At 38.1% G+C, this 14,464-nt stretch overlaps 2 protein-coding genes across 5 annotated transcripts in view; one reads left to right on the top strand and one right to left on the bottom strand.

Annotated features, from left to right (window-relative positions):
- Positions 1 to 14,464, bottom strand: part of TMEM114 (transmembrane protein 114) — a 104,938-nt gene that overhangs the window by 89,218 nt on the left and 1,256 nt on the right. The window lies entirely within an intron of this gene.
- On the top strand, positions 33 to 11,350 carry METTL22 (methyltransferase 22, Kin17 lysine). Of its 4 annotated transcripts, none has more exons than XM_051632221.1 (11): positions 33 to 117; positions 1,264 to 1,612; positions 4,005 to 4,355; positions 4,732 to 4,772; positions 4,855 to 4,999; positions 5,483 to 5,554; positions 6,110 to 6,163; positions 6,842 to 6,922; positions 7,900 to 8,002; positions 8,746 to 8,914; positions 10,417 to 11,350. In XM_051632221.1, the coding sequence occupies exons 2-11, from the start codon at positions 1,483 to 1,485 to the stop codon at positions 10,450 to 10,452; spliced, it is 1,182 nt and encodes a 393-aa protein (XP_051488181.1). In that variant the 5' UTR covers positions 33 to 117; positions 1,264 to 1,482; the 3' UTR covers positions 10,453 to 11,350. The 4 variants fall into 4 exon arrangements, with proteins under 4 accessions (XP_051488181.1, XP_051488182.1, XP_051488179.1 ...); XM_051632222.1 differs by lacking the exon at positions 33 to 117 and adding an exon at positions 134 to 305; XM_051632219.1 differs by lacking the exon at positions 33 to 117 and adding an exon at positions 134 to 360.

The raw sequence follows: 14,464 nt of genomic DNA, 5'->3' as shown, positions 1-14,464 counted from the left end.
CGGCTCCCGCCGCCTCAGCGCGCGCGCACCGCGGGGGCTGCCGGGGACGGCGCCGTCACCGCGCGCCGGAAGGAGCCGGCGCCTCCGCAAGGGCGGCGGGAGGCGCGTGCGGGGCAGGTGCGGGGCAGCCGGGGGAGGTCGGGGTCGCCGTCGTGCCTCCCGCACCTCCCCTCCCCGCGGAGCCGCTTCCCCCGCCCCGCAGCTGCTGGCGAAGGGCGGGCTGAGGCGGCGCTGGGTGCGCAGACGCCGGCAGGACTGCGTGACGAGGGCCTGGAGGCTGCGCGAGCCTCGAGGCGTTCGAACCTGTGCGTTTGAGGTCTTCTTCAAGCATAAACAGGAAACAGCTTCGTCTCCCGAGATGTCAGTGTCAACATAGGAAATGGCATTTTTTACATGGAGAGGGCTGCTGGTGAGACCCGGGTGTCTGACCGTGTGTGTGTGATCTCAGCGTGTCGTCTCCCTTTATAAAGACACTTTGTTTTCACACCTGCGGTTCCTCAGGGCTTCACCTGCCCTTCACAAAATGTCGAGCTTTGTAGAGCACAGGGAAATAATTGTCCCCTTTCTTTTTTTGTTCTGTTCATAAGAGGTAATTAACTTGTTCGTGCCTTAGGACAGAGAGACCCGTCAGCCTTGGATATTAGATGAGGATTGTTTCCAGTGTTGTATTTTTGTTTGATTGTTGTTTGTTTGTTGTTTTTTTTTCTGGTGAAGAATAAAAACTGCCAAAACCAAGAGACATTAACTGCCCGATTAATGGAGACATATAAAAGGAGATGAATTTCCTCCAAGAAAGGCAGATATTCCTTTTACAAAATTTGGGTGACTAACCTATGATTCAGTAATTGTTTCCATTTCTGAGAAAAATTCAGGGATTTCTATGAAGAACAAGATCTCTTAAAATGGTGAACTTGTTCACACAAGGCCCTGTGTTCCTTTGAAGACCTTGACGTAGTCTGTGTGTTCAGGGTAACATCTGTTTACTTCAGAGGGTGTTGTTTTTAACACAGGTTCATCAGCAGCTCTTCCTAAAATACATGATGTTTGCCAGTGAGCTACTAGTAGTTATGTATTTGATGATTCTTTGGAGCATTGTAGAAGAAAGCACTTGAGCATTGCAGCTTTATTGGATAGTGTAATCGGGTTTTTATCTCCTAAAATATTTATCTTCTAAAATATAAAATCTTCTAAAATACTCTCAAGCAGGAGCAATGTTCACACGGTGTTGGGGTGTCACTAAAAGCTGTCTGTGTTTGGTTTTAGGTTGGGTATCCTGATGTGCTACTTGCTGTCTTACTGGAGCATGGTGGAGCTTGCATGATCACATCTTGCCTGAGGTCTTCTCAGAAACTATGTCATGAGGTTGTCTTGCTGAGCAAAACTGTTACTTGATGCCTGTTTATAGAAGAGAGTCAAAAGACTTTGTGACAGCACTTCACAGGGAGCTGTGTGGGAACTGTAGGTGTTCCTGGCACCAACATCATGGTAGATGTGGCAGAGAAGGAGATGGATAACCCCACCTTTCAGTGTGACACTGTGCTCTCTGATGTTCACTTACACTGTCCAAACACAAGACATCTCATGGTACGACTGAATGCAGTTGGACAACCAGGTAATGTATATTTAGACTGACGGAGCTCTATTTTAAGTGTATTCATATGTTTGTAATGTCTGAATCCTCCTTTGAATGGTTCGTATTAATCATTACATATTTTATTGCAGTTAGAAGCAGAACCACTTCCTACTCAGTCTTTTGGAAGAGGCCTAGCTGAATTCTCATGAAATTAATTACAGAAATTAAAAGGAAGGCTGTAGGATTTGTGGACAGGCTATCTTAAAAAATAAATTTTAAATTTGAAGTAACAAAGTTAACTTGCAGGTTTCATTTTATTTCTTTATAATCTCAGTATAACACTTTGGTAATCAGGTTAAAAAGTTGCATTGTTTTCTTGCATGCACACCAGAGATGAGAAGCCAGGGGTTTTAAATAGTGAAGCTTAAGTTTAAAATAAGAATTGTCAGTAACGAATTTATTATTTTGTATAAAATTTTAATGTGATTATCTGCCATCTCTTCCAGAGGAGCCTAACAGCTTTGTTTGGGTTTTTTGGGGTTTTTTGTTTTAAAAAAGAAAGAATGCAACACGAAAGAATGCAGCAAGAAAGCTCAGAATAGCAATGGTTTTGACTAATATGTATACTTTGAAGAGTCAAGGCTGTATTGGAAATGAATTGGCAAATGTCTCTGATTGCCAGCTTGTAGTTTTCTGTAAAGTTGTCAGGGAAACTGACCTTGAAGCTGCTAGTAAAATGTTCTGTAGAAAAGTGCTGGTCCTGCTGTGACAGAAGTGCTAACTGTTTTTTCAATCCTAGCTGTGACATAAAAAGAATAGCTTTTGCAGCTGGTCTAGCATATGACAATGTAAATAATTCTAGAAGTAGTCTTGACAAAGAAGTAGATAATTTTGACCCTAAACAGGTCAAAACCAAGTAATTCATGCTGTTGTGTTTGATATTTGTTTGCTGGGATTTTGCTTGATGCAAATAACCTTTCAACAGAATGAAATGACAGCATGTGCTACTCTGAGTGCACTTGGTCTGGGAAATTCCTCTCTTTATAAAGACAAGAACTGGATTGTAGTATGACAGCTTTTACTCTAACAAATACAACAACAATCTAACACTGACACTTTGCAGTTCCTAGGAAACCTCATGGGGATTTAGCTTCTGCTGCTTTGGGTCAGTTTTACCTTACACCTTTTGAAGTGCCTTAGAACACGGAGAGGATCAGAATGGACTTGGAGATCAAAAGCATTTCATTTATTGATGGCATCCTCTAATTTAGTAAAGAAATCAGTTTAACGTGATTGTCATGCAAACAGTAGATGACTAAGTATTTCTCATGCTAGGATAGGCAATGAAGATTTTACTAGATCTAGCTGAAAATGGTCTCTCTAGAGAACTTCTCTCAGATTACATTAGACCACTTGTTAACATCTTGCTTTCTAAAGAAACTGGAATACAACTCCATATACGTGAAACTGTTGAATGCAATGGTGGCAAGCACTTAATCTCTTCCATTTTAGTGTACATGAACATAATTCTAAGACATTTTTCTTCAAATCCTGCTGGTGGTGATCTTCTCCAGTGGTTGTGTTCTTGGGTATCTTTTTTCAAGTCTTGACACATTGTGATTTTGGAGTAATGGGACCCAGCCTAAGTTGCCTACAAACACTGATTTTGTGCCAGAGTAGGTGAATGGAATGCCATGGTTCCGTGCTCTGTGACTGGCTTTAAATTTTTAATAGATGCTGACATCACTGGATGATGGTAGCAGAAGGCTTTTAATTAATTGGTTTATTGAGAAAATGGCTTTATTCACTTAATCTCTTTAAAGATTCAGTTTAAAGACTTTGAGGGTGAACACAAAGTGCCAGCATGTCCAGATAAGCAAGCTGTCTCCTGTGACCTTTCTTCTGCTCTTTCATACTCATACTAAGCTGATTTCAAGGCTTGAATTCCTAAAGACTTTTAAAACAGTAAAAAAATAAAAGTTATACTTGCTTTTTACTACAACATGGTTGTTTCTTACAAGATAGGAATTAAATCTTAACTGAAAGAAACAAATTCTATCTCGTATTTATTCTTCCTTCAACTTGGTTTGAGCTTATTTCAACAGATCTTTTGGAGGATGTAAGAAACTATCCCTTCTGCCTGTTGTTAAAATAAATGTTACTAAATCAGGTGAAAGTGTGTGTTGTCACCGCATAGGTGCTGAGTCAGGCAGTAGTCTATGAAAGTGCATTTATTTCTACTGAAAGAGCTTAATAACAGAGATTTCTTCATAGCAAGTTGAACTGTATTTCAAGTTATCTGTAGAATTTTTTATCCTCTAGATACTTACTATGTGAAATGCTTACCAAGATTTTATGCATGTGAAAGTTGTGCATAGGTTCCGTTCTGCCTTGGTGTTTAACTTTTTTTCCCCTCCATGTGTTCTTACAGTATTCCTGTCACATTTCAAACTCCTCTGGAACACAGAAGTTTCAGCATCTGAGAAACATGTGAGAGAAGCTGCAACAGAAAAAGAACACCAGTGCAGAATTGGAGATGAACTATGTGACAAGGACAGGAATAATCCAAACAAAGAAAGAGAGTTAAATAGTGGAGGGGTAGAAGCTCTGCTAGATGATGATGGAGACTTGGAAGTGGTCAGAAGACCTCGAAGTGCCTCTGATTTAGAAGGAGAGGATCTGCTGAGGGATAGAGTGTATCCAGTAATTCTGATGAAAGGGAAAGAAGATGCTTTTGAAGATGAGGAACAAGAATGCACTTGTGGTGATGTTGTTAAAATAGGTAAATATTAGGCATACAGTCAAGGAGAAATGGAATAAGTATGTTTGTGTAAAACAAAAGAAACAGGTTTTCTTTAGAAAAGGAACAGCAGTTGTTAAGTGAAAGGAGATAATACAACAAATAGAATACTGTGATATTGTAATTTATTTATTTTTTAATTTGCCATTTTTCTCCATAAGCTTATTGGGCAATTATATGCAGTGGGAAGCTCCTTAGTTTGAGTGGAGGTTTTGGCATTATCTATCATGGTTCTATAGACTGAAGACTGTTGAGTTCTATATTTGAAAGGGAAGCATGACTTGATTTTCACGTTTCCCACTATGGATCTTGATTTGGACAACACTTTGAGATACTGATTTCTGCTTTACTTTCACAGAACATACTATGGCAACCCCCTTAGAAGACGTTGGTAAACAAGTATGTGTTTTGCCTCACAGTGTTTTGCTGTTCAGGGGTTGTGCTTCAGAATTTACTCAGTTGTACCTGCTTCTCTCCACAGGTCTGGCGTGCAGCCTTTCTCCTTGCTGATTACATTCTGTTTAAACGAGACACATTCAGGTGTTGCTCAGTGCTAGAGCTTGGAGGTGGCACTGGAATGACAAGCATCATCATGGGAACAGTTGCCAAGAGAGTTTATTGCACAGGTAAGGCAGATACTTGCAGTTACATTTTTTCATGAAACTTCACAAAGCAGTGCTTTCATCTTGACGTTTTCATCCTCGTTTGTTCAGTTTTAGTTCATATTTTTTTATTCATGTGTATAAAGTTTTGTTGTTTATTGAAAAATAACAAGAACTTTCTCAGCAGATTGAAAAAGCAATACTACTTTTAAGTGCAAGAGTTTTAAAAGCAGGAAACATTGCTGTGAACTCAAGATAGTGTGCCTAGATTAAAAGATGTATAATAGGGATCTATCTTCTTTCTCCAAGGGCAGCTCAGAGCTTAGCACTGAAAGACAAAAGCAAGAAGGATACTAGGGAAGCCATCATCAGTGGATAGAGTTGCTCTGAATTCTCCTTAATCTCATCATCATGAGAGAAACTTGGAGTATTAGTTTGAGAGGTCACGGGCATGAATGACCCATGCAAAATAGTCTTATTTTGAATATTTTAACCACTTTTTTCCAGATGTTGGTGAAGATCTTCTGAGCATGTGTGAGCAAAATGTTGCATTAAACAAGCACCTGAAAGAGCCAGGAAGTAAGTGCTGTACAGTCAGTGTTTGTGGAATTGCCTATATTGGAACTACTTTGGAATTAAGCAGCACAGTCATTGACTACCTCACATATTCACAAGTAAAATTAAATTTTAATCTTGATTAAAAGTGACGTATTTAAAAAGAAAGATGCAAGTTATCTATATATAGTCCATAATGAGGCAGCTTCCTTTTAAGAGGAGCAAACTCCTTTTCTTATCCTCGTGATCATTTAAGACCAGCTGTAGTTCCTTCACACACTCACTCAAGAGTCACACAGAGTGTAAATGACAGAGATAGAACTCTGGAAAGGAGAAGCATTTTGCACGTGAGACATGTAAAACAGAACATAGGTTGTCTTTCTGACCCCTAAGTTCATCCTGTTCTCTTGTGAGTAACTGGTTTTGTACAGTAAATGGTTTGATGTCCAACTTTACTTGTTACATGTGTCCTCATCATAGATCTTCATCACTTGTTTAAGTACAGATTTTGACTCTACTTTTGCTAATATACTGTCTGAAGGGCTATTTGAGACTGATGTGATCTTTCTTCACCCACAGGAGGGGAAATTAAAGTAAAAGAACTGGACTGGCTGAAAGATGAGTTCTGCACTGGTAGGTGGCTATAGTGGCTCCTTTCAGGGAGGGTTTGGTGTTTGGGTTTTTTCCTCTCAGAGGGAAAGAAAGTGATTGCAAGGCCAACACAAAATTGTAGCACTAGGTTATGTGAAGCCTACTTTATAGATTTTTTGTATAATCAGTTGGATTTGATGTAATGCTTCTAAAGAATACAACAACTGTTTAATCAAGTGGCAACATCTTCTGCACATCCAGAAGCTTCTTTTGGACCACAAGAAATTCTGGTTAATGGAAATAATACTGCCAGTGGAAAAGGCTTTATGTTTTTTTAGACTTTGAAGGAAAGTTTCTAAATGTTAACAATAAAAGTGTGATGAAGTAGAAAGCTTAACCAAAACTTAAACAAAGACGTATTTGGATTTTTATGTAAAGGAGTATTTATTTCAAGCTAGTTAAATATGTGATCTCTACAGTGTAGTAATTGATTGTAAATTCTAAAGTCAAAAACAACTGACTCTTGCCAGTCAGCCTTGGGAAGATGGGACATAACACAGAGGAAGTAAAGGATGGCAGGGAACTTCAGAGAATAAATAAGGGGAGCTCTGTCTGTGAAGTAGCAGATGACCACTGGAGTTAGGAAGTTTCTTTTTTTCCAGCTGTCAATCATTTGAGACAATTAATCATGTACATCAAAAGCCATATTCTTTGTTACAGATCCCAAAGCCCCTTATAGCTGGTCTGAAGAAGAGATTGCTGACTTGCATGACCATTGCACTGTGATAATGGCAGCTGATGGTAGGAAAATATAAACAGTAACCTTTTAAATCAAACAATTGAGCATAATGAGAAATAATTTAAAGACACCTAGTTTGTTTTTAAAATCTAATAGGTCAGATTCTTACCTAATTTGTCAAAGCTCTGAAGTGTTCCTACCTGTATTATTTTTCAAGTTGTATTTACATTCTGAATTAGCAGAATAGATGTTGTTTTTTCTTCCCTTTGGTGTGGTAATTATTTGTGACTAAATAAATTACTCAACATTGTCACAAGTCAGTGATGAATTTGACCTTCAGACGAGTTTTGTTATCCTACTTTTGTCTTGCATCAGATCACCCTTAAGCAAAGAATGAGAAATAGGTGTTTAGACCAATATTTTCTATAATGTCAAAAACAGTTCCAGATGCTGCACATGCACATAGACTATGCCTTTAGATATCTCTATCATTTTTCTCTCCTCTTTTTCTTGCTGAAGTGAAAGACTGAAAAATGACAGGGTAGCCTATCTGTATAGGAGGACCATTGTTGTTTTGGTATATAAATAAAGGAGGATTGGTTTTAGTTATGATATTGAAAGGTGATGCAAGTCTGCTTTCCAAGAGATAAGGTTCTAATGCTGCATTAGTTACTGCCTTTTGTGCATCTTTGTAAGAAATGTGGCTTCATACATTGTGATACCCTCTTTCTTTTTTAGCCTTGCAGTAAGTTATTTCCCAGCTGTCAGAAATCTTGTTTAAGTTCTGTAAATTATCTGACATAAGTGATTCCCATTGATAAGAGAAAAATCTTAAAGAAAGCAGGACATAAATTGCAGCAGTGGATACTATAACAGGATCAGTTGTTGCCATTGAAAATTTACTTTGGGATTTAGTTAAAATAGTGACTTGTTTGATTAGAATAATCAAAATAAGGCTTGTTGTTGTTTTGTACCTGAGACTTCTGTAAATAATACACTTAAACATACATTTTTTGTGCTCTTAATATTTTTTTTGTAGTGTTCTATGATGATGACCTGACAGATGCCTTGTTCAGAACCCTTTATAGAATCACACACAACTTGAGACATTCTTGCACAGTTTACCTAGCATTGGAAAAGAGGTAACTTTAATTGGAAGAAACATCTGATTTGATTGAAGGTTGGCTTCTGATTTTCACTGTATTAGTATTTTCACAGGCTGCAGTGTATGCTCAGGACAAGCATTTGTTTTTATACGTGTTTAATTTTTATCAGTTCAGAATCTGACTTCCACAAGAGTTCAGCTTTTGTTGTTCTTATCTTTGTCTCACATCAGATACCCTTGTTTGCACAGAGGTTAAATAGGTGGCTAGACTGATGTATTCTATAATGCCTGAAAATATTTGCTATATATTTTTGAGTTCATATAGTGGAATGAAGTGGCTTAGAATTAAGGTATATGTTTCCAAGGTTGAGTACTTATATAACAATTTATCTTGTTTTTTCTTCCAAGGAATCATTGAATATTTTTAAGTAGTTGTGTGCTGCAGTCTATTCATAAACTAAAATATAAATAGGCTTTGCTTAAATTTCTGGAGATATGTAAGTAATAGCTATTCATATGATTTGGTCTGACCAGGAAGCCAGGCCAATGATTCTGTTGCAACAAAGTGCCTTAAAACCAATGGAAAGATTCATGCAAGAGTTACTGTGTATTGAGCTAACATAAGGCTTGTCAGCTTTTCAGGAATATAAGGGAATAACTTTCTGAAGTTAGTTAATTACATCAAAAAGACCCATATTTTCCATTACCTGAAAGCAGTCACATAGCTATTTAAGATGCCAGTTTAGGAGAGACATTTTATATTAAATATTCTCTTGCCAGGCTGAACTTCACTTTAAGACATATGGATGTTACATGTGAAGCCTACAGTCATTTCAGAGAGAACCTAAATGATTTGGAGAATCTCCAGGACAGAAAAATGAAATATACTGTGGAGCCCATTAAGCTTGATTTCTGCCAGTTTCTTGTTTATGAGCGAATTGAGCAGTTGGTAAGTGACATTCATTAAAATGAATGTAATGTATTGGGCTAATCATCTCAGATTAGTTTTTGGCTGTTTACTTCACATGAATTAAGAACAGGAGAATAAACATTACCTTTTCATTTATTTCCATTTAGCTTTTTGTTGTTTTAAAGTGATTCTTGTTTATGCTTACACAATCTGAAGACTGACATAACATGCCCTTTTCTATCACCAGCAGTGCAGTGGCTTAGATTGTACTCATTTCCTCAAAGGTTAAGAAACAATCTTCATTACTTTGTAAAACACAGCTTTTGGGACTGGCTAGAAGATGGGACCCATATATCTCCTCATTTATTTGCCTGGGGAAAAGCTTTCACAGTTTTAGTAATTCCTTTCCCACTTCAGGGTTCAGGAAATAATGTTCTAATTTCTATGAAGAAGTCAATTAGCTGTAAACTTCTATTATTCAGAAACATGTCAGATACAGTATTTGTAGTTATCTAGTTACCTCCCAAGCACCTATGATTCTCATGATTTATTTTCCCAGTTGTCTGCTATTACAAATATTATGCAGGGTAGCTAATAGCTTGCTAGCTTCTAGAACAATACAATCTAACAGACTTTTTAGAGAACTTGCAAATTGTGTACTGGATGGCAAATCTGTTGTCAAGAAATGATATTCCTGTAGTGAGCATAATACTGCTGTGCCTCCTGCATAGTAAGATGCATAGTAAGGGTCCTCCAGTTACTTCATGAGACTGATTTAATTAATGCTGATACCTTAAGGCATAAAACATGCATGCAACACTTTAAAACAAGTATTACAAGTATATAAATTTAACCTGGGTTACACCTAAATGTGAAAACTCATTCCCTAGCCTTTTTGTGAAAGGCCACTAGTCTTGGAAATATATGCATTTTATTTATCATTAAGTTTATTGTCACAATTCAAGATGTTAGGGTGATGAGTATATGATAGTCTACTTAATAAGCTTTTGTACAGCAGAGAAAGCATATACTAATATATTCTACAGAAATAAAGTGGTCTGTTTTTCATCTTCACTGTCCATCAGGTTGAGAAGCAGGTGTGTCTGTATGAGGTATGCATTTGTGGGACCTTGATTCCTCAGTAAATAGAGTATTTTTTCAGTTGTGTTTTTACTAGCATTTTGCAAAGTGTCATCACAGGCTAAGAAAAAGAGCAAGATTATCAATCAAAATACTGCAGAAGGTCATGCAGACTGATGAAATTATTTTAAAACAAATTATCGGAATGGTACTATTTTTTTAATTTTTAAAATGGTGCTACAAGAAGGAAGACATCAATTCTATTGCTCTGTCTCAAAGGCAGTTGTTCTAGGAGATTGAATAGATGGATTTAGTATCCATCCAAATATGGGTACTATCTACAGATGGAGGGACAGGATTTGTCTTAAAACTTGTCTTCAAGTAGGCATATTGAACTTTTTCATAATTGCAACCTACTGACACGAGAAAATACCTGTATGCTTTTTTTTTCACTCCTACAGGAATTGTGGAAGATCATTGCTGAACAGCTAAGATGACAGGGATGTGAGAAAAGAGAAGATCTTTATCTAAGGATAAAGGATTTTTTTTTAAGTTTTGTTTAAAAAAAAAAAAGGATTTTCATCCCAAGAAAAGCATTTTCCTGATGGAACCCTGTTCTCAGAAAGTATTGCTAAAGCAGGTTTGCTTTACTTCAGTAAGTTTTGGGTTTGGGACAACAGGCTTGCTTTGTTTCTTTTACAAAATTGTTTAACCTTGATCTTCAGAGTATGTGCTGGATGGCAAACAGTGGCAGTGACAAAGTGAGTTGCTCTTTGGGACTGATGACAGGTTTTAGTCTGACAAAGAGGTATTTCACCTTTTCCATGTGGCTACTTGCAGGTGTCACACATTTTCCTTTTCAGTTTTCTGAACATGAACACTGTTCTTGGTCTCATCCCAATTCCACATGATTTGTATTTATGGACATTTGTGAAACAATGCTCTGGTCAAGACCTGTTTGACTTTCATGGACTTTTCTTTAAGCAATCTGTTTATGAAACTTAGTCCTTAATTTTCAGTTTGTCCCATCTAAATAATTCTGGTTTAGAGCTACTGTCTGAACTGAAAGCAGAAAAGATGCATTTTGTTTGACCCTCTAAAAGTGCTTTATGGAAGTCTTGGGGCTATGTTGTCCCACTGGAACTTTAAGGTATTCTGCCCTTGCCAGGCTGAGGGTGGGAAGGTACCATGTGACATGATATGCTGAGGCCCTATGTATGTTTGAATTCTGTGCTCAACATGCCTCTATGAGGCTGGGGAGAAGGAGGTGACCAGGAATGTATTGCTTATAGAAATGGGGCCTTTGGTAACTTGGCTTTTAGATTAAAGTGTGATGTATATTGATCAAATCCCTCCTGTGTTATTAATAAAACAAAAAAACTGCTTGAACCTTCAGTAAGTTTTACATGTACTGCTGTGTCCATATCACTTGCCATATGAACTCTGCTAAATCGAGTCAGGCTGCACATGGGAGCACTTCTGGATCTGGTTGGCATAGTGTGGTGGGTCAGCCAGGTGGGTTGTTTTGGGGAGAGAAGAGGGCACTGTGGAACTCTTGCAGTGCACTTACTTCTGGTAAAGGAGAGGGGTGCACAGTTTTTTTAAGTGTGGTGATGGATGGACACGTGATCTTCCAGGAGGAATCGTCTTTGAAACAAGCTGATTTTTACATTTGTCATTGGTGTGTGATGAAATAACACGTCCTTTCTCAGTCCCCACACTTCAGATGAAGGTGGAAGGCAACCCTTTTATCTTCTCTTCAGAGAAACACAGATGACATAATTGTAGATATTGGTCAAAAGAACTTGAACTTTTATGTGACATTTGAATGAGCATTTCAAGCTGATTACATTTGTTTATTTCCAGTCTTTTGTTGATGTGAAACTTGAAGAGCTGTTTTGTTGAGAACTGTTGTTCACAGAAGTGAACTTCGAGGTGTCATTTTGCAGAAGAAAAAAAAGTTGTTTAAGACAATCAGGTGGTGGGATACATCATGTATATTTATTATCTCTGTGTGTTCTCATGTGTAGGTGGCTATTCATAGACCATACTTGTAGCTCCATCTGCTGTACAACACTTTGAGTCAAAACATTTTACAGTTTGTTAAACACCCTGTTCCTTTCTGTTTGAACAATATTGTATTTTGGAGTAACAGTTTAGGTTGAATTCATAGTTCTGCCTTTCTCGCCTAGGCTTGCAGATGTATTAGAGATGAAGTTACTGTGGATAGGATCTTGAAAAAATACCTACTTTTTAACAGTAGCTTTAGGAGGCTGCCTCCAGTAGTTTTGGATTTTCAGGAAACACTGTAGGAAGAAGTGGACGTAACTGTGTGTGTGGTAGGGACTTCTCATTCCTTAGAAGAATGAGGCTTAGGTTGGATCTTAAAGTATTATAGCAGATAAATTTCATTAGAGTCTCTGTTTATTGCCTCACCTGTTCTTGTGAACTTCTATATACACCACTACATCCAGTCCTTTTTCACCAGAGAATTAAGGGCTTTGTCCCTGGTGGTTGCATTTCTGTTCTTTTGTTGTTTTGTTCTTTTCATTCTGGTGGACATCTTGAAACTTCAAGAAATAACTTTGTGTGTTTGAGATTTGTCTTTCATGTTGAGATCAATAAGCCAATGGATTCCAGCATCTTTCATTAAGGGACCAATGTAATACTTGCCTATCTTTAGTGGGGTAGCACAATATGCTTAAAGATTATGCAGTGTTTTTCACAGGACAAAGTATAAATTATTGATTAATGTGCTATTGCCTATAGAGTTACACCAGATTGACCAGGTAAGTGTGGTATGATGTGTGTAGCTAAAAGAAAGCAATAGAAGGAGACAAGATGTCTTTGGAGGTTCAAGTCAAGTAGCAGGATTTGAAAATGAGCTGTGGCATGTGACATAAGTCCAAAGGCTTCTATGTTCTTGCAGACTTCCTCCTGCTTTTGATTCACTCATCCTAACCCTGCCTTGCTGAGTGTCCTGTGCATCTGTGCTGAAGGTCGGTGCATTAACAGGCTGAAGGTTCATCTTGAAAATACTGTGCCTTTAGGCTGCCAACAGAGTGCAGTCAGACGTGTTGGTACAGCACCTTGCCTCAGGTTTCTTCCAGCAGATGGCATACAGAGTTTCTTCTAGCAATACCAGCACCCAAATGAAGTAACATCGTATTTAGATGTGTGTGTGTTTGCAGCTTCCTTGCCTAAGCCCCAGTGCCTGCAAGAGGAGATGTGAAGGAACATCCCTAGCTGCTTCAGAAAAGTGAGTGTATTCTCTAAGCTCCTGCTTCCTTTGTGTGAGGGATTTTCTTGTGTAATTGGGTTAGTAACAGCAAATTGTACTCTATTAACACTCTCTTGATTTCATGGATTTTGCTCAGTTTCTTACAAATAATAATTCTGAAAGAACAGGAGACTTGTTTTATGTCTGTTATACTCCTATGACTTGAGCTGATCAGGCAATGAAAATAATATACTAGTACCAACTATAAAGAAAAGAAGTTATTTGAAAAAGGACAGAGAAGACAGTTTCTTGTGGGAATATATGATCCAAAGTGCCTTTCCAGTGTTGACTGCAGTTTGGTGCTAGCACAAGGGACTGTACCATGTCATCCCATGAGAACTTGTCAAATGGGCTGTCTCTCCATTCTTCAAGGAACACAGTTTTTCCCTTTGAATGCTGGATATATTTGATAGTGACAAGTAAGCTGTTAATTAATAATAATTTAAAAGTAATATTAACTCCTGCCACAAAGATGAGGAAAAATACATACAATGAGTTAGGTAAGAAAGTTAAGAGTGAGTTGGATGGAAGATACTGTGAGAGAAGTTTACTGCTCTGTAATGGCCCAATTCAGCTCCTGCTCCATGGGGCAGCAGCAGCATTTTTACACTGGAGACTGATCAGAAGGAACACAAAGAAATTATTTGCTTTATTTTCCTTTCAAAGCAGAATCATACTCATGTGAGAATCTTGATGAGTGTTTGAATTGCTTCTTATTAAAGGTTTCCATGGTCTTGTATTTGTCCCACTAATATGCTCTGGTGCTTCATTATCTTTTCTGATACTAAGGTTTTCTTAATGGCTTAACTGCCACCTTCCTTGCAATTTTGCACCATTAAATCTTTCTTATTGTAATGAACTGTGACAGATGTAGGAGTTCTACTCAGGATAAGTGGAAGTGAAGAGATGTAGCTGGCCCAGCCTCAAATGATGTGTTCAGGGGCAGAAGAATTCTGTGAGATCAGAGTAGAATTTAAGATGCTTGCTTGCAACAGCTTCTGTTGCAGAGGAGATACATAACACTTCTTATTTTTGGTTGGGAGTTTCAAGGGTGGTTTTGCATCTGCAAATACCACGTTGCTGTAGATGAACAAAGCAGCAGCAGCAGGGAGGGTCCTTATTGCTTACGGAGTGACTTGTGAAAGCTTAAGATTGGTGAGCACTCCCACAGGATACAGGGAGCAGATTGATTGCTGATGTCTTCAGAGAAGATTGAATCCTGGTTGTAA

Source organism: Apus apus, chromosome 14, assembly GCF_020740795.1.
Source record: "Apus apus isolate bApuApu2 chromosome 14, bApuApu2.pri.cur, whole genome shotgun sequence".
Classification (NCBI taxonomy): Eukaryota; Metazoa; Chordata; class Aves; order Apodiformes; family Apodidae; genus Apus; species Apus apus.
The sequence above is the reverse complement of the archived record's forward strand: the minus strand, read 5'-3'. Positions and strand labels throughout refer to the sequence as shown.